At 42.9% G+C, this 26,186-nt stretch overlaps 1 protein-coding gene across 1 annotated transcript in view; it reads right to left on the bottom strand.

Moving 5' to 3' along the window:
* Positions 1 to 331: 331 nt before the first annotated feature.
* LOC117358684 (neurotrypsin-like) overlaps positions 332 to 26,186 on the bottom strand; it is a 106,874-nt gene continuing 81,019 nt past the window's right edge. The window contains 5 exon segments of the mRNA XM_033940193.1: positions 332 to 1,365; positions 3,916 to 4,193; positions 13,025 to 13,147; positions 18,054 to 18,132; positions 22,802 to 23,007. Coding sequence (XP_033796084.1) covers positions 1,055 to 1,365; positions 3,916 to 4,193; positions 13,025 to 13,147; positions 18,054 to 18,132; positions 22,802 to 23,007 — 997 coding nt within the window. The 3' untranslated portion in view covers positions 332 to 1,054.

The raw sequence follows: 26,186 nt of genomic DNA, 5'->3' as shown, positions 1-26,186 counted from the left end.
AGTAAAAAGGGGAAAGAGGGCTGAAGAGTTCCAAACAGTTTTATTAAATAATAGGTCAGAAGAGCTCTCATTGTCGTAGTTTTGTGGTGGATATTGAGATTTCTTCTAACCTATTAAATAATAGGTCAGAAGAGCTCTCATTGTCATAGTTTTGTGGTGGATATTGAGATTTCTTCTAACCTATTAAATAATAGGTCAGAAGAGCTCTCATTGTCGTAGTTTTGTGGTGGATATTGAGATTTCTTCTAAACTATTAAATAATAGGTCAGAAGAGCTCTCATTGTCGTAGTTTTGTGGTGGATATTATTGAGATTTCTTCTAACCTATTTAATAAAATTGTTGTTTAACTCTTTAGGCCTCCCCTTTTTATTGGAAGACCATGTATCTGGCCTGACACATGTACAAGTTATGCATACATGCTAGTATTCTAAACGTGTAAATATTAGCACCTATTTGATAGAACTGCACTCTAGTGACCACTGTTAAATATACAAACCTTTTTTGAAAATTGGTTTTCAGAGGGGGAAATATTGCCATTATTTGAAAGTCAACAAAATTAAAAGAATATAATTTTCTAGGACACATAACATATCTCTTCCCATCATTTGGCTGTATTCTACATTTTCTTTTCACAAGTGTAACATAGGAAGAAGGTTAGCCAAAAGTGGAAGCATTTGCTGTATAGCACATGTAGCCTCAGTTGACTTAAGGAGAAACAGTCATGGTTGGGATGCCAACCAGCATGTTCTCCGTGGAAGTGTACTGTTGTTACCGAGAACGTACTGGGCTCCATTATTCTTCTTCCTGTCTCACAATAAATCGGAAAAGGAACAGAATTCAAAAACTGACAGCTTAACCAAGCAAAGACCCCCAGAGTCCAATCAGACTGTGAGATTTTATTTTTCAAGGGTTTACCTCCAAGTCCTGCCACAAAAGAGAACAAAAGAAAATACTTTGCAAGAAATAGCTGACGTTGCCATTGTTTGAAACATGAGGGGCTGTGAGCTATGAGAATTCACCGCGGTCGGTGGAAAGATTCACTTGTCTTGCACTTTCATGGCTGCTTTGTCACTTTCTGGATCCATGGGAGGAATTTGCTGACTTTGGTGTAGACTCCTGGGAAGTTCTTTTGGCCACACCCATAGCCCCAGGAAGTGATCCCCAGAATGACCCAATGGCCGCTTGGTCTTTGGCACATGAGTGGTCCTCCACTGTCTCCCTGACAGCTGTCCACCTGCTTGTCTTCAGAAAGGTTGCCTGAGCAGAGCATGCGTTTGGTAAATTTTTCTCCATATTGAGTCTCGCATGCCTCTTTAGAGAGAAGGGAGACTGCACCCTGCAACAATGTCCTGGAGTAAGACTTTCCTAAAAGAAAAGAAAAATGTGAGTACAGGCAAAAATATGCCACAGCAGATACTAAACTTCACCTACTAACATTTTTCTGCCACTTGAGGGGTAATGTTATACCGAGGTACCTTTGTTTAGAGTCCAAGAAACTGCTTATTTTATGTAGGATAGTTAAAGTTGGTGTGCCCCATTCATTAATTTTCAAATGAAAGCAAAAATGTTTACCAGTTGTGACTTCTTTTGTAGTTCAAGCCCCCAAGGATATATAGATAGAACACTAAGACAGGGAAAGGAAATGGGATTTGATATACTGCCTTTTACTTATTATAACACAGGGGCTTATATTGTATCTGGGGCAATAAGAGGGGAGGTTGGTGACTTGCCTAGAGGTACAAGTTGCTGCAGTAGGAATCAAATCCAATTCAACACCAACTATCAAAACCCATACAGCAAAAGCAAGATTTATGTCAACAATATTCCAAAATACTGTGTGTAGGGTTACCAGATTTTTCTTTGGGGAAATCCGGACCCATGGCCAGAACCCCCCTGTTCCACCCCCAGCCCCACCTCCAGACGGCATGTGCGGATGCCCCTTCCTGATGTGATTATGTCGGGAAGCTTTTCAAAACCCAGTCAAAGTGCTGGGTTTTGAAAAGCCATCTGGACCCCCGGACATATCCTCAAACGGAGGACATGTCTCGGGAAATCCGGATGTTTGGTAACCCTAACTGTGTGCATATCACATTGAAAGGGAGTTCAAATAGCTAAAGAGATAATTGAATAAGGCTGTTATTTGCACAGAGGAAAAGCCTCAGAACTCTGTTATAGAGAAAAACCCCTTCTTATAACCAGAAAGGGTAAATAACTTCATCGACAGAAAAACCTCCGTGGAAAAATACTGTTCACAATTTAAACAATCATTTCATCTGTATAGCGCTTTAGTAAATTTGGCCAAATTTATCTTTCTGGCATTTGGTGTAAAACCCACAGTCCACCTGACTGATGATAGGTGCGAGGTGAAATGGCAGTAGGGATAAAGTCCCCCCCTTGAGGACTGAACCCCGCTGGTGGCTGGCTACCTACAATCCATAGTGGTCCAGTGGATATCTGGTGGGGTCCAGGTGGGGGGAGGGGGGCAGGAGTGTCTTTTTCTTAGCAGTGCCTGAGAGGCCAGGAGTGATGGGGCATTGCTCCTGGCTGCCCTTCTGGACGCCATTGGTCCACTGTGGATTGCACAGGGGGTTTGGAGGAGCTGTAAATGAGGGGGGGAGTTCGGGCCTGAGACGAACATTATCCCTAAAGCCCAATGCTCTTGTGAGGTGGCTCACAGGCAGCATTATTCCTATAGGACAGGATTCAGCAACCTGTGGTACTGGGATACCACAAGTTGCTGACTCCCACAGGACATTAGGATGCAGTTAAGGTTGAACCTTTACTGTACCTTGATTGATCTCTTCCCCCCCCCCCCACCCCTTATATGTGAATCTGCAGCCTTATATAGAATTTGCCCTGGATCGGTACCATGGAATATTACTACTCTTTGGGTTTTGGCCAGGTACTAGGGACCTGGATTGGCCACCATGAGAACAGGCTACTGGGCTTGGCGGACCATTGGTCTGACCCATTAAGGCTATTCTTAAGTTCTTACTGGGCTGAAAATCCAGCTGAATGACCTGATACTATCCATATAAGAAAATGGTGGAGGGAACTGTTTAATGGTGATATCCAGCTATTACATTCAAAAAAAGGAGCCTCTTTCAAAATTTGTCAGTTTCTTCATAAGGCCTTTCCACAAATGGAGTCATATAATTGGGACTCGTCTTTCATAATTAATTTCTTAGTCATTTGATGGTGATTTGGAGGAAATTTTGCTAGTCACCATGGACATCGATGCTCTTTACACTAATATCCCACAATTGGAATCTCTCAGTATTATAGAAAAAAAAAATCTTAATAAAAAGACATACAAGAGAATTCCCGCATTGACAAACAACTATTTTTGCTTTCAAGAAAAATTATTTCAGCAGATAAGGGAAACTGCAATGGGCTCTTCAATGGCACCAGACCTGGCCATCTTATGTGGCTGAATTTGAAAAGACTTTTGTGAAAGATCACACATATGCACAAGAGGTAATTCTATATAAGAGATATATTGACAGTATCTTCATTTTTTGGAGAGGTAAAGCAGAAAGACTTGCAGAATTTCACCAATGGTTGAACATGTGTGATTGCAATCTCAAATTTAAGATGCAATTTGTCAGCAAAGAGATTTCATTTTTGGACATTAACCCCCCATTTGCAAAACCATGAAAGCATTTTTTAGCACAGACCTGAACGCTGAATGCTCTGCGCTGCTTTTGACATTCGTAGAGTTCCTAAGTGCGTCGGGAGTAGCACAGAACATTCAGTGCACTGGCCTGCGCTAAAAACCACTTCTGCAGTTTTGTAAATGACGGGGTAACAGCCAATATGTAACTCCCTACTGAAGAGAACAGGCAGGGGTCAGGGCCTGCCACTAGAACATGTACTGGTTCCTTCTAGGATACAGTTCATTCAGGGCTTCCTTACCTGTGTCACCCCAACCGGAGATGAAGCAGGTCTGCTTGCTGCTGAATTTCTGTCCCCTATCAGGGAGACAGATAGGTAGGACATGGCGATTGAAGGTCAAACACTGCCCATCTTTACCCTGTAATCTGACCAAGGCAATGTCACGATCATTGCTGTTTGACTGGTACTTCCAGTGAATAACAATCTTCTGCACGGGTAACTCTTTTTCAAACTCATCCTCTATACCCATGTGGTAATCACCCACTCGCAGGGTATACCGGTGGATGTCTCTACCAAACCTGTCCATTGAAAACACCATAGACAAGAAAAATTATGGCTATTCAGTGTAATCTTGCAGGGAATAAATTCTACTCCCCCATTTTACATATTCATAGAAACAGTACACACATATACAAATATAGTAATGGGAGAGCTGTAACATAACACTTCATTTCTATGGTCTATACAGTGAAAATGCCGAACATACACTTTTACTTGACTATAATGACCACAGCTTCACTCACAAAGGAACAATCAAGGGTGCTTGAGCCTCATTTATATGAAGATATTTCTCCTTCCTGTCCCTTGCTACTTAAGGTAGATGGCCAGTAAAGTCACTTATCAAGTGCAAATACAGGAAGTGATTCTCTGGTCACTAAACCTTCTTCCTTTATTCTGATGACCTGGGCAACTTTCCCAGCCTGTATTCAATCACATAGTCCTAATTTAAGTAAAGATACACCTCAAGTCCTGGCTTGAATCACAAGGCCTTGATGCTGAGCTGTAAAACTAGGATTGTCACAGGTAGGGTTACCATATGGCTTCACAAAAAGGAGGATGGATTGAGACATCTGGATTTTACTTCTGTTAATTTCAATGGAAGTAAAACCCGGATATCTCAATCTGTTATCTTGGATTTTTGTATTTCCTCTGCTAACCTCATCATCCTAGGTGATTTTAATATTCATTTTGACTCCAGCAACGTCTCCATGTCAGAAGTTCTTACCTTCTTAAAGGATTTGAATCTGTACCCACTAATAACAAGTCTCACGCATATCGCTGGTCATATCTTAGATATGGTACTGACCCAAGCATCTCAAAGATACAACTTTAAAATGTTAGCTACTACACAAGTTCCATGGTCAGACCACTTTTTAGTTTCTTTTCAACAATTAAATTCAAATTACCAAAGTAAACTAAAACAATTACCACTAGAAACTATAGTAAGCTAGAAGCTGCAGATATTGCATCTAACTTCTGCCTTACCTTAGAACAACTCTCCAGGTCTACTGTAGAAGAAAAAATCTTAGCATGGAATCAGTCCATTGGTAATCTTTTAAATTCTATCACACCAGTAATTACCTTCACAATTTCTCCCCGTAAACAAAAAAATCCTTGGTATTCAGCAAATCTAAACCTACTAAAAAAACAATTACGCTCTCTTGAGCGAAAATGGAGGCACAATAAAACACTGCTCAATCTTAACAAATTCAAGGAACATGCCGCATATTAAAGATCCGAAATTAATAGAACAAAAAAGAATATTATACCAAACAAATCAAGAAAGCTAAAAACTCCTCCACTTTATATGCAATAGTTAAATCCTTAACAACAAAGAAAAAATAAATGAACAAATCCAATCTTACACCTTCAGCTCAAGCCCTCGCCACTTACTTTGGGGGGAACATTGCTGGGGGAGAGTAATCTTGAAAAAGACTTGGGTGTGCTAGTGGATACAACCATGAAATCATCAGTGCAATGTGCATTGGCCTCGAAGAAAGCTAACAGAATGCTTGGCATCATTAAGAAGGGAATTACAACCAGGACGAAGGAAGTCATCATGCCACTATATCGTGCAATGGTGCGCCCGCATCTAGAGTACTGCGTCCAATATTGGTCGCCGTACCTCAAGAAAGACATGGCGATACTTGAGAAGGTCCAGAGAAGAGCTACGAAAATGATAAATGATATGGAGGACTGTTCATACGGTGACAGGCTGGACAAGCTGGGGCTCTTCTCCCTGGAAAAGAGGAGGCTTAGGGGGGACATGATAGAAACTTTCAAGATCATGAAGGGCATGGAGAAGGTAGACAAGGATAGATTCTTCAAACTACGGGGAACCACAGGCACAAGAGGGCACTCAGAGAAACTGGAAGGGGAGAAGTTTAGAACAAATGCCAGGAGGTTCTTCACACAGAGGGTTGTGGACACATGGAACGCGCTCCCAGAGGAAGTGGTCGGGCAGAGTACCCTACAGGGATTCAAAGAGGGATTGGATGAATTCTTGAAGGATAGGGGGATTGAGGGATACAGATAAGGGTAGATAAGAGTATGGAAAGAGTATAGATGAAAACAAGGGGGCTATAGGGCTAAATCAAGATAACATGAGAGGTCATGGACCTGATGGGCTGCCGCGGGTGCGGACTGCTGGGCGCGATGGACCTCTGGTCTGACCCAGCGGAGGCAAATTCTTATGTTCTTACTTTATTGACAAAGTACAGAAAATTTGAGACACTTTCCCGATTAACTCTATTTCTTGTCACTCTGTAGATTACATAGACTCTAATAATTCAACTAATTTGTCCTATTCAAAATGCTCCCACTTCACCCTTCCTAGCTTGGAGGAAATACAAAAAATTATTAATTTGCTTAATTTAAAAGGCACTAGTACATAGGTTATCCCTCCCTTCCTTTTAAAACGTTTTTCTCTATTTTCGGCCCGTACATAAAAGATCTGGTCAATTCAAGTTTATCATCAGGATCTCTGCCTAAGATTTGGAAACAATCGATTATCCAATCATTAAGGATCAAAATATTAACACTCAGGATTTGTCTAATTACCATCCCATAGCAAACATACTATTCCTGGCAAAACTTACTGAAAAAATAGTTTTCCATCAAATCTCTGATTTCATTGAGAAAACTAATGTACTTCACCCTAATCAAACTGGCTACAGAACTTTCTTTGCTAGGACTTACTACCAAAATACTATGCCATCTTGATCATCATCAATCAGTACTGCTTATTTCCCTAGATCTCTCCTCTGCCTTTGATACTATAGATCACAGCCTGCTTTTAACTCGACTTCACGAAATCGGTTTGTCTGACCAGATCATGGACTGGTTTGTTTCCTACTTCACTGATAGATCATCTAAGGTTATTTTTAACGGCACGTCATCTGAACCTTTTACTGCTAAACATGGAATACCACAGGGATCCATTCAATATCACCATTCAATATCTTCCTGTCGCCCCTTCTGACGGTGGGCCAATCTATTAACTTTACCACATTTGCTTACGCGGACAATGTGCAATTAATCCATCCCACTGATCTCAACAATACGGATGAGAGATAGCTTCCATTAACCATAAATTAGGAACAATCAAATCATGGTTAGACTCAAACAAACTGGCTCTCAATATCAATAAATCAAAACTCATGATTTTTCCTTTTAAAGAAGGAACAATGCTTCAGGCTCCGCTGAAGCTCGAATCGCTCCCCATCAAAATTGTCCCTACTTTAAAACTATTAGGAGTTACTTTCGACAGTAAATTTTCTTATCATTTTCATATTAGCACGGTCGTTCAGAAATGCTTCTATCGACTCAGGATAATATGTTCCCTTGCTAAGTTGCTTGAACCGGCTTCCTTGAATACACTGATCCACTCCCTAGTAATCTCTTGTATAGACTACTGTAATGTCCTGTATAAGGGCATTACAAAAAAGGAAATTAGACGGCTTCAGATTGTACAAAACACAGCTATTAAGATCATTTATGGCGCAAAGAAATACGATCATGTCTCACCCCTTCTGATTAGTGCACACTGGTTACCAGTTGAACATAGAATCAGTTATAAAATCCTACTTTTAACATTTACAACAAAATTAAACAACCAACCAGAGTTCATCAACAGACTTTTAATTCCCTACAATACTTTAAAATCTTTTTGTTCAATGTCTCAGAATCTTCTTGTTGCCCAACCATTTGCGCAATGAGTCAGATTTAAAACAAAACTAAAAACAATCTTCTTCCAGGACGCTTTTGGATAACAACTGTCCTTTTAAGGACAAAATTTAGATCAAATTGTTACTTTTTACCCTAACCTATTGTACTTTCCCTTTATGTCGCACTTTTCTTTAACGATTGTAGTTCTTCCCCACTTTCCTATTGACGTCTTATCAGTGCTTTATTATGACACTTGGATTTTATCCAGCATCCTTTGTTTTAATATGTTTTTATGTAATTTTATATTGTACACTGCTTAGAAAACTGATTAAGCGGTTTAAAAGGTTTTTTTAATAAACTTGAAACTGTCATTTTTTCTGGAGTCATTTGGTAACCCTTGTCACAGGCTCTTTACTACTACAGAAGCAATGACTAGCCACCAGTTAGTCCTTTAAAGCTCCTCCCACTTTCTTTTAAGGAGCCTTAAATATCTAGTGTGATATGATTAAGGTGACCATACATCCTGATTTGAACAAGACCGTCCCGTTTTTAGCTTATCTGTCCCGTTGTCCCGACGCACAGCTTCGGGACGCTGAAATGTCCCATTTTCAGGAGCGGGGCAGGCAAGCTAAAAACGGGCCACTGCTGCTTATTTGTCCAAGCCACCGCCGCACTAACATCTTCTTCGTGCAGTGAGTGCACAAGCCTTCCCCCTTCCCCCCCCCGCCCCCCCCGGACATCAATTCTGATATCGGAGAGGAAGTTCCGGGCCAGCCAATCACTGCCTGGCTAACCCAGAACGTCCTCTCTGATGTCAGAATTGACATCGGGGGAGGGGGAGGCTTGTGCAGTCGCTGCACAAAGATGATGTTAGTGTGGTGGTGGCTTGGACAAATAAGCGGCGGTGGTAGTTTGGAGGGGCCAGGCCAGGAGACAGAAAGAAAGACAGAAAGTGTGGGGAGCTGGGAGAGAGAAAGACAGAAAGAAGGGGGGCAGGGAGAGAAAGAAAGGATGCACAGTCAGAAGGAAGTGCAACCAGACACTTGTGAAATCACCAAACAACAAAGGTAGGAAAAATAATTTTATTTTCAATTTAGTGATCAAAATGTGTTAGTTTTGAGAATTTATAGCTGCTATCTATATTTTGCATGATATTTAACAGGTTTCGGAGGGAGGGGTGTGTGTCCAGGATCCGGGAGGATCCGGTCCCGTTTTGTGGGAAAAAATAAGTGGTCACGTTAGATATGATGTGTTAGGGTTACTAGATTTTCTCTTTTAAAAAAGAAGACACTTGGCCCTGCCTTTTTCCGTCCCCAGCTCGGCCCCCACACAAACCTCTTGTTTCCTTTCCTGAGCTCTGGGCTGTGTCTAGAGGGTCTCCACGCATGCGTGGACATCAATACGATAACATCACGCTCATGCGCGCATGCATGTGATGTCATCATGTTGACATCAGCACATGCGCAGAGTTAGGGGCCTTCCAAAACCTAGACAAAATGTCAACAAATATCTTCCTACTTGGGGCCACGACACCAATAACGCTTCATGATGTTCATTCCTACCAGAACACCTGGCCTTGGTCACACATGCAGAACACAGATAAACCCTATGCAAATACAGGACCACAAACTAAAAGTCCTAATATACACAAACGAAACCCTAAGATGCCAGGCTCTACATCAGGAGTGTCAAAGTCCCTCCTCGAGGGCTGCAATCCGGTCGGGTTTTCAGGATTTCCCCAATGAATATGCACAAGATCTATTTGCATGCACTACTTTCATTGCATGCTAATAGATCTCATGCATATTCATTGGGGAAATACTGAAAACCCGACTGGATTGCGGCCCTTGAGGAGGGACTTTGACACCTCTGCTCTACATGCATTACAACACCAGAGAAATAGAAAGAAATACATTTTTTCTGAACAGTGCAAAATATAGACAACAGATGTAAATTCTGAAAACTCATACATTTCAACCACTAAATTGAAAATAAAATCACTTTAACTACCTTTGTTGTCTGGTGATTTTATGTTTCTACTCATCTTTTCCCAGTCTCTGGTTTCATCTGTGCTCTTAACTGTTTCCATGGCCGCCTTATTCAATTGCTATTTTTCTCTCTTTAATTTTCTGCCCTATATCCATCTTTTTGAATTATAATTACACAGGGTACTGTAACTCAAAATGTATACTGAATATAGATATGCACACAACTTACTTCTATGTAATTCAAATGTGCTATATGTCTTATATATTGTAATTAGTAGATACCATTTTCTATTGAAATATACACCGTCTAATTTTAGGAGGGGGGAGATTTTATATACTGTATTAGTATTCATATTGGGAAATAATAGAGGGAATGATGGGAGGGGAGGGTGGTAATTTTATGTATTATAAGATAAATTAGAATGATTGTCAAGTGATATATTTAATTTTATTGTTTTGATGTTTGTACACTTGATGTAAGATTGAAAATGAATAAAGATTTAGTTTAAAAAAAAAGAAGAATAAACAGAGATATTCTTGTCGGCTCAGAGAAATGGAACTCTAATGGGGGTGTTAACCCACCTCGCGTAGTTCACCAATCATTGCATTCATTGATTTTCATATGTTCAATCTCTGAGACATAATAATGTTGCTTTACTTTTTGTTCCATTTCTCTGAGCCGACATTCTTCTAAGACATATAGCACATTTGAATGACTTAGGAGTAACATGCCATTTTCAGCGAGCCAAAATCTTTTCTCGGCAGAAAGCTTCCTGATCATCAAAGGCAGCATGTTTAGTTCACTAACAATGGCTGAAGAGTTACATAAGCACTGGGTGAACAAGCACAGGACCCCTTGGGGGGGAGGGGCTGGAGAGGGAGTAGGACCACGGATAGGTGCGCGGCATGGATGGGGGGGGGGGGGTTGGAGAGGCAACAGGACTCTGGATAGGTGTGCGTGGGGGAGGGAGGAGGACTCCTGATAGGTTGAGCTACTGTAGGGTTTCTAGATGTCCGGTTTTCCCAGACAAAAGTTCTTAAATTGAAAATCCACCTGGATTTCTGACAGAGTCCTCAAAAAGAGGACATGTCTGGAGAAATCCGGACATCTGGTAAAACTATGATATGTACAAAAGAATGACTTTAATCCAATTACAACGATTAAATAACAAATCAAAGCCCCGATGCTCAAAAGCTTTCCATGCCAGTAAGAGCCATTAAAGCAGGGGTCTCAAAGTCCCTCCTTGAGGGCCGCAATCCAGTTGAGTTTTCAGGATTTCCCTAATGAATATGCATGAGAACTATGTGCATGCACTGCTTTCAATGCATATTCATTGGGGAAATCCTGAAAATCCAATTGGATTGCGGCCCTCAAGGAGGGACTTTGAGATCCCTGCATTAAAGCACTCTTACTGGCATTGGAAAGCGGTACTGTATATGTACAAAAAGGCTGTCCGTGGCTGCTACCGATTGTCGTAGCAGCCACTGAGAATCCTATGATAATTCATTACAAGTAGCTCATTAGTACTATAATGAGCATTCCGTGTATTGCACAGCAAAGAAATGTGTTGTTTCCCTTGTAAACTTTAACAGCAGGGTCTGAGCTGCGGTAGCCTTACTTTCCTGTCAATGCTTGAGCATTGATCGGCTCAGGCACTGACAGGAAAGTAAGGCTTGACAGCTCAGATTCTCCACAAAATATCCCCTCCTGCCTGCGGCACTTTATTTGGTTAATTTGGAAGCGTACTGGAGGGGATCTGGGACTGTGAGGGAGGGAGAGAGGAATCTCACTGCCAGTTCAGCTGATCCTGGTAGAAGGAATCCCCATCAGCTGAGCCAGCAGGAATCCCTGAAACAGGCTCAGCTGATGGGGATTCCTCTGCTGTGATCAGACAAGGTAGCTGGGTACATCTGCAAAACTTGCTTTTGTGTGTTTTTCATGTGGACATTTTTATTTTTGAAAATGGCTAAAAAAGATAGAAATATTAAGGACCAAAATGTCTACATAGGTCATTTTCAAAAATAAAAGATAGACATCTGGCTGTTTTGAAAATGGCTATTTTCTCTACTGGATTTCTGGATGTTTTTTCCAAAACATTAAAATTAGACTTAGATGTCCTATCGAAAATGCCTCTCCACGACATCTAAAAAAATGGCATAAATTGGCACTTGGATATTTTTCTTACCAAAACATTCAAGTGCCAATTTCTGAAACGGTTTACCTGGACATCTTGCGAGGTGTCCTAGCTGCTGTGGGTTCAAAACTAAAGGGGCTGTGTTGGAGGTGTGTTATGGGCAGGCTTTCAGTGGGCTTAGATTTGGACATTTTATCAAACCTTTCCCAAGATGTCCTGGATGGGACTTAGACATTGTGAGCTAGACCAGTTTTAAAAGCATCTAAGTGTCAAAATGGTACCCAAACTAACCAGATGACCACTGGAGGGATTAAGTTATGACCCCTTCCACACTCACCCAGTGGTCACTGAGCCCTTCCCACCGCCCAAAAAATCTGTACATACCTGTCTTTAAAACAGTGGCATCTGGTATGGGAAAGCCTAGTAGAGCAGCACACAGGTGTCTTAAGTAGCCTGGTGGGTGGGCTAGTGAGCCATAGAAAGGAGGACCCAGGCCAATAGGCCATTCTAACCACTACATTTATGGTGGAAAGTGTGAACCCACCAAAATCCAACTATACTACTGCCATATAGATACTACCTGCAGCCGTAAGTGCTATTGGGATGCTAGAGGTTTGGGAGGAATTTTGGAGAACTCACCAAACCTTATAAAGGGGTTATAATGAGATGTACTTCTGGCACCCTTTATATGAGATTTACAGCAATGCTCTCTAAGGTGCCTCCCTGCTCTTTTGGTATGTCTATGTGGTCAGTCCATTGCAATGCTGGCCCTTCCACATCCAAATGGTCTAGATTAGGATATTTTGAACCTGGACGGATTTGTGGTCGAAAATGGAGAACAAACTTGAATTTTCAAAGGTTGGCCACCCTGGTGGCCAAGATGTTTAGGTAGATAATTTTAAAAAAATTTGGACATCTTACGGTGTTGCTAGTTTTGAAAATGGCTGTTTCTCTGCCTCTGACTTTGGATGTTTCCCACAAGATGTCCAAAGTCAGACTTAGACATCCTATTGAAAATTCCCCCTACATGTGACACATCTGAGATAATCCCTACTTTACCTTTTGAAGCAATGAGCAGCTGTCAGAACCCAACAACTACTAATCAAAGTTGCTCCACACAGTAACCGAGTTTCTTTATAGAATCCCTTGAGGCGCAGAGAGGCTTGCCATGGCCATCCACCTCTGAAAGAGCAAAAGATGTATGGAAGTCATCAAACCAGGAATTCTAATTGCTTTCATATTATTGTATTTAATTATTTACTTATTTAGGGGTCCTTTTACTAAGGCATGCTAGCCGTTTTAGCGCTCGCTAAATATTAGCACATGCTAAACGCTAATGCGTCCATTATAGTCTAGCACTAATACGGCAAGCGTGCCTTAGTAAAAGGACCCCTTATTTATTTGGATTTAACTCACTTATTTTATTTTTAACTAGTATTTTAGCCCGTTACATTAACGGGTGCTAGAATATATGTCTGTCTGACTTTATTTCTGTCTCTCTCTCCCTCCCGCTGTCTTTCTGTCTGTCTCTGGCCCTGGCCCTGGCCCCCTTTGTCTGTCTATCTTTCTGTGTATCTCCCTGCCCCTGTGTCTTTCTTCTTTTCTTTCTGTCTCCCTTCCTCCCGCTGTCTATCTGTCTTTCTATCTATCTGTCTCTCTCCCTGCCTCCTATGCAGCAGCATTTCTCTCCCACCACTTCCCTGTGCAGCAGCCAAAGCAGCATTCCCTCCCCCCACACCACTTCCATGTGCAGCAGCAGTAGGGTTTCCTCTACTCCCCTTTCCCTTCCCGCGGTCTGTCCGGCTCCCTTAGTCCCTTACCGCCCCCCCCCTTCCTTTCCCGCGGTCCCGACTACGAACCTGGCGATTCCAGCAGCGTGTGCAGCAGTCTTCACACGCTGCTTCAGGCCCTTCTACTGCCCTGATTTACTCTGGCACGTCCCTGATGACATCATCAGAGGACATGGCAGAGCAAATCAGGGCAGTAGAAGGGCCCGAAGCAGCGTGTGAAGACTGCTGTACACGCTGCTGGAATCGCCAGGTTCGTAGTCGGGACCACGGGAAGGGAAGGGAAGGGGGGGACAGCAAAGGACTCGGGTCCCGGGCGGCAGGGTCAGCGCAAGAGCCGGGGCGGAAAGTTGCTGGGCTCCTCAGGTCTGTCGCAGAGGCCGGGCCGCTCCGTTTCTCGGTTCGTCCCGGGGAGGGGGGATTCGGCGTCTGCCCTCCGCCGACAGCCCTCCTCCCGGCAGCCGCTATCCGCGCGTCCTGGAAGCGCGCATGCGCACTCATGCCGCCACATCCCGACAGATCAGATCTCAGGGAACACGCGGCGCGAGTGCGCTTGCACACTTAGCGTTTTGTTATTATAGATTGTAGCAGAAAGCAAGTTACATTCAGTAACAATAGATCTTCCTCTCTCTTCTTTTCTTAATGACCATTAAACAGTAAAGCAATATACACTGTTATACAGTTGATTGGAGGGCAGAAGACCATACTTCCTTGAAGCGTAGTTTTTTTCCCTTAATTAATCATTATCTTTTAGGGCTCCTTTTATCAAGCTGCGCTAGCGGAGTTAGCAAGCGTGACTTTCAGCCGCGTGGGGGTTAGCGCGTGATGAAAAAACTACCGCCTGCTCAAGAGGAGGCGGTAGCTGCTAGCGGTTTAATGCGCGCTATTATGTGCGTTGGATCGCTAGCGCGGCTTGATAAAAGGAGCCCTAAATGTAATTCAGAAGAATATACCCCCCCCCAGCAACACCTCAAATATATTGATGAGTTTAAATCCCCAAATCTTTTCCCCAGAATTTAAAAAATTATCATGCCCATTATGGCTTTCTGCTGAACATGTCTGAATAAAATTTCAAAGTTCATAGGACAATTTTAAGATCCATTAATGCAGGTAAATTTGCTTTCTAAAAAGTATCCTCAATGCTAGAAATACAGGCAGGTTTTCATAATGCATATACTTCCAGCCGATTTTAGGGGTGGTAAAGCTGTGGGTGTGTTTGGGTAGGATCAAAAAGAAAACGCATGCCCTGTATTTTTAACCTACACACGTTATTTTCCTTATACAATCAATCCACTAAAAAAGAAGATGCAAAGCCCCATGGATACTGTGCATCGGCAGCATATGTGAAAGGGAGAATACAGGCATGCTCTTCTCTCTGCCGCTTCATCAGTGCCACGGCACAGGAAGGCCCTGGCGGAGTAGACCACAAACAGCCTGCTCTGCCAGATCCTGCCTACTTCCTGCTTCCGCAAAGGCAGGATTCGGCAGAAAGGAAGGCCCCAACATCGGCACTGCCGGCATGGGAAGTTCCCGGACCATGACTCCAATGCCAGGAGCGCCTCCCCTCTTGGCATGCCACTAAGTAATATAAAATTCTGCAAAGAGCATAAGAATAGCACTACTTGGTCAGACCAATGGTTCATCTAGCACATTATCCTGTTTCCTTTTTTTTGTTAACTATTTAATCTTACTAAACAACATACATTGCACAAACTGTGAAGTGTTGTGAGTTCTTCAATGTCCACTCTCAACACAAATCAATGCAATAATACAGTAGGCGGTAGGACAGTAGTCTTCGTTAATTTTTAAGTTGGAGCTGTTTCAAGTCCAAAAAAGCTGAAGGACAACCGATAAATATCTTCCTACTTGGGGCCATGTTATCAACCAAAGTTTCTGGACTTCCATCCCCACCAGAACACCTGGCCTCAGTCACATATGCAGAAAACAGAAAAAAACCCTTTTCAAATACAAACCCACAAACTAAAGTTACTATTTTACATAAATGAAACCCTAATATGCCAGACTCTGCACTGAGTACACCACAAAAAAAATAAAAAGAAATGCATTTCCTTCCTGAACAGTTCAAAGTATAAAAACAACAGATGTAAATTTTCAAAGTTGACATATTTCAATCACTAAATTGAAAATAAAAACATTTTTCCTACCTTTGTTATCTGGCAATCTTTTTCTGATCAGCGTGTTCCCTTTGGGGCTCATAATCAAAACTTAAACACGTCTAAAAACCTGCCCAAGTCGGAACTTGGATGACCTAAAAGACAGGTCATTCAAATGCATAATCAAACCAATTTTCTGGACATGTTGCGGAACTTTGTAGGCCTCTGAATCCCGTTGTGTGCCCAGAGCTAAAATAGGTGTATCTGGATTTGTGGTTAGGGCAGTTTATGGGCAAGATGTGGGTCAACCTAGACTTAGTTATGCTGCAGGGATAATTGAAGGTTTTACTAGACATCCTGGATGAAACTTACACGTTGTGAGTTAGACGATGTAAACACAGGTATAAGTGCTAAAAAGGTATCCAAAGTGACCAGATAACCACTGCAGAGACAAAGTAAATACCCCCACACACTCCCCCAGTGTTCACTGACCCCGTCACACACCCACAAAGATCAGAATAAAAACGTACATACCTGTCTCCAGGACATCAGCACCTGGTATAGGAAAGCCTAGTAGAGTTGCACAGAGGTATCTTAAATAGCCTGAGGGGTGGGTTAGTGAACCATAGAGAGGAGGACCCAGGTACATAAGCCACTCTAACCACTTCATTTATGGTGGAACATCTGCACCCCCCCCCCCCCAACCCTACTCTTCTGCCATATAGGTGCCACCTGCAGCTATAAGGGCTATTGGGGTTGTAGATAGGTGGGTATAGTGGGTTTTGGGGGGCTCACCATAACCTATAAGGGAGTTCTAGTGAGATGTTTATCTAGCACCCTTTTTGTGAAGTTCACAGCAGTGCCATCTGAGGTGCCCCATTGCTCTGTTGCCATGTCTGGGTCGTCAGTCCATTACAAGATTGGCCCCTCCCATGCCTAAATGGTCTTGCTCTGGACGTTTGGGACTTGGACAAAATTTTAGGTGAAAATGTGATATAAAGATAGATGTACTGATGTTCTGGAAGAACAACAGCCTGGACGTCCAGATAGACAATTTTCAGGAAAAAATATTCTGAACTTATTTTTCGAGAATGGCATTTTCCCGCTGCTGACTTTGGGCGTCTAGCACCATACGACCAATCGGACTTAGACATATGTTTTGATTATGCCCCTCCAAGTGCTCTTAATTCTGTTTCCAAGGCCTCCTTATGCATTTGCTGTTTCTTTCTTCTCCTTCACCTTTTGCACTACATCCATCTTTGGCACTGATTTTCATATTCAGTTTTCTTCTGTTTTTCTGCCTCCATCTCAAATCTATATACCTTTCCATTTCTTCCTCTCTCCTTCATCCATGTGCACCATCTCTTCCATCTCTTTTCTTCCCCGCCCCTCCATCCATATACACCATCTCCTCTCTCTCTTCCCTCCTCTTTCCCTCCCCACCATCCATGTGCACTCTCTTCCCTCCTCTTCCACTTCCCTCCATCCATCCATGTGCACCATCTTTCCCCTTCTCTTCCCTTCCCCTCCCCTCAATCCATGTATCCCCCATTCCTCTCCTTTCTGCTCCTCCCATTCAGCATATCTGCCTTCTTCCCTCCCTCCTCACCCTCCCTTTCTACCGAATGACCTACCCACCCGGTTCTGAAGCCCCCCTCACCTTGAAAACTACAAGGAGATCGCTGGTGCAGGAGCGATTTTCTGGCGCTGCCCACGGCTTCCTCTGCCACAGTCCACCCAACCAGAAACAGAAAGTTTCTTCACAGTAGAGGTGGACTGTGGCAATAGGACAATGCAGAGAAGAAGCCCAGCAGTGCTGGAGAATCTTTGCCGGGCCAGCACCCTCCTTGCAGTTTATAAGGTGATGGGGGCTTTGGAACCCAGCAGGGAGCTGTGAACTGCACAAGAGGTCCTACCATCAATTTTGGGGGGGAGACCATGGCCCTTGTGACACCCCCTGTTCCAACACCTATGCCATAATGTACCTTGTAGCTTACTGGAGAGTTCATTAGTCAGGGTACCAACTGGACAAAGAGATTATTTGGAAACACTGTAAATCCAAAGCAGCAGTCAGAGATAGTCATGACATTTACTTTTCAAAGGTGAGACAGCACCAGAACAGGGCAAATGAGCAGTGCCCATGGTCACAAGGACTGCCCTCTATGCCTCAGAGGTTACTCGTCTTACCTTATTGATTTGATTCCCCCAATGATTCTCTTCTTGCGATGATGCAAGAGACGAAGCCCACACACAGGAGACACTGCATCTAAAAGACAAAACTAGCCAGTGTTACCTAAAAAGCACTTTACGCAGACAAAAACAAGATGCAATTGCTCAAGAAGCCATACTTTTCAAAGCATTCAGTGAAAGAACCAAGGAAATAGGTTATAGACTTCAGGGCCCTGAAACATGCAGCCAGGCTGAATTCTCTACAGCAGTATTTCCCAAGTCGGTCTTGGAGTACCCCCTTACCAGTCAGGTTTTCAGGATATCCACAATGAAAACATGAAGTTTATTTACATAGACTGCCTCCATTGTATACAACTCGCATTCATGTACTAATATTTATTGTGGATATCCTGAAATACAAAATGGTGCTGTCTAACCTTAGGGAAGGGGAAGGGGTGGAGGACACATGTAGGATTATCAGTAATGAAAGAATGAGAAACATAAGAACATAAGAATTGCCAAACTGGGACAGACTGAAGGTCCATCAAGTCCAGTATCCTGTCTGAAGTACCTAACTAGATCTCAAGTACTAAAAGAGATTTTATGCTGCTTATCCTAGCAATAAGTAGTAGATTCCCCTAAGCCATCTCAACAATGGCCCATTTTTGAAATACAAGTGATGTATTTAATTCATATGTTTTATTATTTGTACATTTGATGTAAGATTTAAAAATGAATAAAGAATTTAAAAAAACAAACAAACAAACAATGGTCCATGGACTTCCCTTTTAGGAATTTATCCAAACCTTTTTAAAACCCTGCTAAGCTAACCAGATTCTCCAGCAACGAATTCCAGAGTTTAATTGTGTGAAGAAATATTTTCTCTGGTTTGTTTTAAATCTACTACTTAGTGGCTTCATCACATGCCCCCTAGTCCTAGTATTTTTGGAAAGAGTAAACAAGCGATTGACATCTACCCTTTCTATGCTACTCAGTATTTTATAGACCTCTATCATATCACCCCTGAGCCATCTCTTCTCGATGCTGAAGAGCCCTAGCTTCTTTAGCCTTTCCTCATAAGGAAGTCGTCCCATCCTTTTTATTATTTTCATTGCCCTTCTCTGTACCTTTTCTAATTCCATTATATCTTTTTTGAGATACAGCGACCAGAATTGCACACAGTATTTGAGGTGCAGCTGTACCATAGAATGACACAAGGGCATTATAATATTTTCATCCTTGTTTTCCATCCCTTTCCTGATAATTTATAATATTCTGTTTGCAAGGAGCGGTTATGAAGGTGAGAATGGGTAAGTGCAGCTTAGGGTATGAAAAAATGACAAAGGTGGGACGGGGGGGGGGGGTGACAGAATAAGCAAAAAGGGACTAGAAGGATAAGAGAACAATCAAGTGGGATATGAGTTGAAACAGAATGATCATTGGTGCTGTCATCTATGCCTGCCAGCAGGAGGAGAACCCCTTTGTGGGAGGGAGCCAGACAAGGTGTCAGAATGCGCTTAAGCTCGAGTCATTTATCATTTACTTCTTAACTTTTCTATATCATTGCTAAATATATGCAGGTGCAGAGCTGATAAAGAGTTACAGATCCAAGTGCAGAGGGGCAATCAGAAAAAGGGACATGGATGCAAGGAGTAATGCAAACTAATTTTCAAAAAGTATATTTATGAAATTTAAAGGTATAACAGTATAAATGTCTTGCCTCCCGATATTCAATGCTATTTAACTAGCTAGGAATGGCTCCTGGCTAGTTAAATAACATTTAGCTGGCAACCATTAATAATCAGTAAGTTGGCTGCTGAATATTAGCACTTTGCAGGTAGTCTTGTTACAAGTTACGAGGGGGTGCTGTAAAGTTCTCAGCCCAACCAACTTCCTCAATTCTGAGCATTATTTTGTCACTGTAGCTAAAAAGAGTGTTATTTTATTTTGCAAAGGACCAATTTGCAGCATCGTATTGCTATGTTTTGATATTGTTTCAGATCATTGATTGAACCATGTCAAGGAAAAGTGTGGAATTTTCAAGTTTGGAGCGCCGAGCCATCATGAAGTTCCTATTCCTGCCAAAGAAAACTCCAAAGGAAATATATGAATATATGATGCAAACATTGAGTGACAAATGCCCATCATATTCCATAGTGAAGATGTGCCATCTTTCAGTGTGGAGATTTCGAGACCTAAGATGCAGCAAGGTCTGGGAGGCCTCAAACAGTGTCTGCTCCTGAAATTGTTGACTATGTTCATGATCTGATTTTGGTGGTTCAGCAAATATCGGCTAAAACAATTGCTGAGACTCTACAGATATCCAGGGAATATGTTGGGTGCATAATCCACGAGCAGCTGGGTATGCAGAAGCTGTCAGCCAAATGGGTGCCCCAATGTTTGAATGTTGATGAGAAACGATGTCAAGTGAACAATTGCAAGTTGATTTTACAGCATTTTCAGCAAATTGGTGCCAACTTTTGGAAATGACTATTTACTATTGATGAAATATAGTTACACTACTATGACCCTGAGACAAAACAACAGTCCATGCAATGGCAGCACTCAGGTTCTCCAAGGTCAAGGAAATTCAAGACCCAAAAGTCAGCAGGAAAGGTCAAGGCCATAGTGTTTTGGGATCAGGAAAGTGTTGAAATGACTGATTATCTTCCAAAGGGCCAAACAATTAATGCAGAATACTATTGTAGCTTGCTGTGCTGATTAAAGGAGGCCTATTCACCATATCTTGCTCCATTTGACTATATTCTGTTTCAAATCCTTAAAAAGAATTTGAAAAGGTGACAATTTTCAAGTGATTCAGAGGTGATTGCAGCAGAGGAGCAGTATTGCAATGGCCAGACATCAGAGTATTTTTGGAAGGGTTACAGAAATCTCAGAGGCCTAATGCCCTGATTGGCTTAGGACCTTAGGCCCTTCCTGGTGCATTCCAAGATGCACTGGGAGGCGGAAGGGCAACCATTTTGAAGAGGTGGCTCTATCTGAAGGAGGGAGTGGGCATTCCTCCTGTCGATGTTTCATCCAAAGGTACGAGGTATGTGGAAGGGTATGGGAAGTATGTGTGAGGTGTTGGGAGGGGGGCTGGAGATGTCATGGGGGTATGGAGGGGTGTTGGGGTATATGTGGTGTGTCGGGCTCGGCAAGAGGGGGCTATCTTTGGAGAGGGGCTGGGGGGATCGGTGAGTAGGAGGGAGAGAGGAAATGGGGGATCTCCCTGACGGTTCAGCTGATTACAGCAGGGGAATCCCTAATCAGCTAAGCAGGCAGGACTCCCCATAGCCACGGTTTCAGATAGTCCTCAGCTGATCAGAGATTTCCCCTGCATGATCAGCTGATGGCAAGCCCTGGAATGTTTAGATTTTTAATTTTTGCATTTCTGACAAGGTAGGACAATTGGTAGGATGAAAATTGGTAGGAAGATTCTACCAATTGTCTTCCTACCAACTGTTGGGATCTCCTGGCAAAGATAGGCGCTGGAAATGTAGGCCAAGGTTTTCTAGGACTACATTTCCCGCACATATCTTTGATGTAAATAGCACCTCCAAGGCACCTACCAGCACCTAACTCCACTTCCAGAGTTAGCCATGCCTATAGTGGCGTTATGCACTGGTAGACGCCTCCGGTGTCGTTGATTCCGGTGTCTTTTGTTTAGGTGCCAGTAGGGACTTTAAATTTACATTTATTGCTGTTTCAAACGATGTTTGCTAATTAACTTAGATGTTGGTAGGGCACCTACTGGCACCTAAGTGTAGGCGCCAATTAGAGAATTTCCCTGTTAATGTTTGGGTTGAGGGTGGTATGGAATTCAGAGCAAGAAGTAAGCCTTGCCTTATTTTGTTTCAGCGTATTGGAAGGTGGTGGAAAGAGGGAAACTCATTTCACAAGACATGTGTGGAGTATGGGTATAGCCAAAAGTCCATAAATGGACTTCCCTCCTCCCTCCCCGATAAAATATTACCTTTGGTGGCTGAGATGCCAAGCCCCTCTTGCCAAAGACATCTCCCTCCTAGCTCATGCCTACAGCAGCATAAAATTTGCTCAGGCGCACTTCAGCATGTGCAGGAGAGCCAGCATTAATAGCCAAAGCCAGGGCAGGATTAACCAATAGGCCAATTAGGCACTTGCCTAGGGCCCGAAATGGTCAGGGGGGCCCGATGAAGGAGGGCATCAACATTGTTTTTTCCAAACTGCAATGGGCCCCTCCAGCATTGATTGGCAACGTGGGCCCCCCCCCTGATCGGCAACATAGGCCCCCCCGATCGGCAATGCGGGCCCCATCCCGATCGGCAATGCGCCCCCCCCCCCCCCCCCATCAATGGAAAGTAAGACAAGCAAGCAACGTGGGTAAGAAAGGCAACGGGAACTGTAATTGTGTAAGAGGTGCTGCTTGGCCAAAGCTTCCCTCCGACACAGCTTCCTGTTTCCGCCTGGGCGCATGGTGGGGAGGGGCAGGGCGGCGGGGCACAGTGTACTTGTGTGCCTAGGGGCCCTCGACGAATTAATCCTGCCCTGGCCCAAGCATGCCTAAGCAAATTAAGTGCCGCTGCAGCAACATTTTTGACTGGCAAGATTTGGCATCCCCAAAGGAGAAGGGTCATAGCCCCACCCCCCAAGTAGGGACAGAGGCTATGACAAATCTCTCAAGTCCTCCAGTCCCATTTTTTCCAATCACAAAGAACTCTTTGGAAAGACTGTCTTCTGCTAGAATTATTATAGGCAATAAGACAGTATTTCTGTACTTTTTCTACCTGTATGTCTGACACCATGGGATTTTTCTTCCATAAAGTCACATATCACTCCAGCATCCTCACTGTGCCAACAGTTGTGTAACCCACTGTCCTGCTTCATACACTCCTTCAGAGTGTTCTCTGTGCCATTACACTCCACATTGTCTAGATGGATTGGTCCTTGGCCTTCCCCAAAATATGCCATTGTCCTTGCTTTGGCTGGGCCACTGAAATTTAAGAGAAATTGGTAAGAGAAAAGAACATTACTGTAGTCAAATCACCACAAAATGCCGCCATCTTTATCCTCTGAGAAATTTATTAGGAAGAAAGGTAAATCAAAGTCCACATATGCCAAAAATCAATGACAAACCAAAGAAATAGGATATTAAGAGGATTAGTATCCTAATAATAATAATAACTTTATTCTTCTATACCGCCAACAGTCAATTGACTTCTAGACAGTTTACACAGAAGAGAAGCTGGTCAATCAGCGAAGTACAAAGTATTGGGAATGGAAGTACAGCATGTTATCAAAGTACAGCAGGTTAAAAGTATTGTTAAAATGAGACTTCATTTAAGAAATGAATTTATCAAATAGTGCAGTCTTAATCCCTTTACGAAATACGCTGTAAGATTGCATGGTTCCATTTATGTAAATGCTCAACCAGGATTGTTGTTTATTTGCTTGGAATGCTAGCATCCTATCCAAAAAAGACCTATATTTACAGCTAATGATTCTGGGGTAGGTAAATAAATTGCAGTTCCTAGTTATCCTGGTAGGGTTTAGTAGCGCAAAATGAGGTAACAGGTAGTTAGGGGTCAGCCCCCAGACCAATTTAAAACAAATACAGGAGAACAAATATTATTTGTGCTTCTACTGGCAGCCAGTGCAGTAATTGGTAGTAGGGACTGACGTGATCATTTTTCCTCAGCCCGAATATCAGGCGGACAGCCATGTTTTGCACTATTCTCAGTTTTTTCAATAGTTTCTTTTGTGCTCCCAGGTACACTATGTTGCAGTAGTCCAGTATAGATAATATCAGTGCTTGCATCAGTAGTCTAAAGTATGGAGGGTCGAAATAATTTTTAATGGTTTTTAATTTCCATAGGGCAAAAAAGCATTTTTTTACCACTAAATTTGTGTGTTTTACCATTGTTAGGTGGGAGTCTAAAGTGACTCCTAAAATTTTGATCGTTTTTGAAATTGGGTAATCATGATTGTTTAAATGAAGTGATTGTGCTGTTATTTTATCGTTTGGACTTGCTAGAAAGATTTTTGTCTTTTCTGAATTTAGTTTCAGTCTGAAATTGGTTGTCCATTGGTTTGACATCCTCAGTGGCGTCAGGTGGCAGATGTTTAACGCTCCTTATTATACATGTTCTTAATCTCAACCTAAAGGTAAAGAGTTATAATGCAGATTTTGGCCAAAAAAGAAGCCACAAAACTCTTATATCAAATAACTGTCATCTCTGTGTGACCTATCACTAAAGTTTTCCTGGTCTTATTAGTACCTCAGAAATTAATTTGGCTCTGATGGTTCTTTATTTATTCATGACTTCAGGGATAGTCCTGTTCCTTGCTAAGCTTTACGGAGGCAGGGAGTGTTTATGTAAATATGTTCCCCATTAGGAAAGAAGGACATGTTCAAAGGTATTGTGAGGTCATTTTTTCAGGATAAAAATCTCTCTTTTAGAGAGATGTTTTGAGTCTTTTATACCACACCTTTCCTGCTGTTCTAGCAAATGTTAAGTCCATTTAGCCCCTCTGTATTATTGTAAACCACTTATATGTTTATTGATTGGTGGCAGAGGCCAACTGAATTTCAGTTTTGGTTCTGGTTTTGATGCGGAAACTGACCCCAAATTGGTATTTGGACCATGTTTCAGCTGACAATGTCAGTGTACTTTCAGCTGAAATGAAAAGTCAGTGCAGTGTCGCCATAGTGCTCTACTCTCTCTCTCCCATTGAACACCTTGTCTCTCTTCCTCCCCCCCCCCCTCCTCCCCAAACAGGAGCAGCCCTACTACCCTTCCTCCCTGAACAGAAACACTCTCCATGCCCTCCCCTCAGACCCTCTCATATGTCCTTCCCCCCAGGCCTACCTTTGGATGCTCTGGTGATCTTTTGGTGTAGTTGGGAAAGGAGCAGTCTCCTGTCTCTCCTGCCCATGTTGTCTCTGCCATCAAAATGGCTGTTGTGATCTCCAGTCAGCTCCTGTCCTGGCTACAACACTAGATCACCAGGACTCATAAGATAGACCCGAGGGGAGGGGGGCTATGAGTGGGAGGAAGGGTCCAGGTGGGGAACTACCCCTGTTATGGGGAAAGGGCCAAAGTAGACTGTGCTGTGCCATGCCACAGAAACATAGAAACATAGAAGATGACGGCAGAAAAGGGCTACAGCCCATCAAGTCTGCCCACTCTGCTTACCCACCCCCTGTCTATGCCCTAATGACCCAATTTCCTTATCTTGACCCTCGTAGGGATCCCACATGGGTATCCCATTTATTCTTAAAGTCTGGCACGCTGTCTGCCTTGATCACCTGCACTGGAAGCTTGTTCCAATGATTCAACCACTCTCTCTGTGAAGAAATACTTTCTGGTGTCGCCATGAAATTTTCCGCCCCTGAGTTTGAGCGGGTGCCCTCTTGTGGCCGAGGGTCCCTTGAGAAAGAAAATATCATCTTCCACTTCGACACGTCCCGTGAGGTACTTAAATGTTTCGATCATGTCTTCCCTCTCCCTACGTTCCTCGAGAGTGTAGAGCTGCAATTTGTTCAGTCTCTCTTCGTACGAGAGACCTTTGAGGCCCGAGATCATCCTGGTGGCTGTCCGCTGAACCGATTCAATTCTGCGCACATCTTTACTGTAATGTGGCCTCCAGAATTGCACACAGTACTCCAGATGAGGTCTCACCATGGCCCTGTACAACGGCATTATGACTTCAGGCTTTCGGCTGACGAAACTTCTATTGATACAACCCAATATGCCATAGCAGACAATTTTAGCTTCAGCTTCAGTTTCAGCTGAACCAAGCAGCGAAGTTTGGACACAGATTCGGCTTTGGCCCAAAATGAGAAAAAAAAAAAGTTTTGGTCACCCTCTAAAGCAGGGATGTCAAAGTCCCTCCTCGAGGGCCGCAATCCAGTCAGGTTTTCAGGATTTCCCAATGAATATGCATGAGATTTATTTGCATGCACTGCTTTCATTGTATGCTAATAGATCTCGTGCATATTCATTGGGGAAATCCTGAAAACCCGACTGGATTGTAGCCCTCGAGGAGGGACTTTGACACCCCTTTCTGTAAAGGGTTGTACTGTTAATTTTGAATGCATCACTGAACCTGAAATGAGAGACTCTCAGAGGTTCCTGCCCAGCTTTCTACTGCAAAGTTCAAAGTATTAAT

This window comes from Geotrypetes seraphini, chromosome 4 (genome assembly GCF_902459505.1).
Source record: "Geotrypetes seraphini chromosome 4, aGeoSer1.1, whole genome shotgun sequence".
NCBI lineage: Eukaryota > Metazoa > Chordata > Amphibia > Gymnophiona > Dermophiidae > Geotrypetes > Geotrypetes seraphini.
The sequence above is the reverse complement of the archived record's forward strand: the minus strand, read 5'-3'. Positions and strand labels throughout refer to the sequence as shown.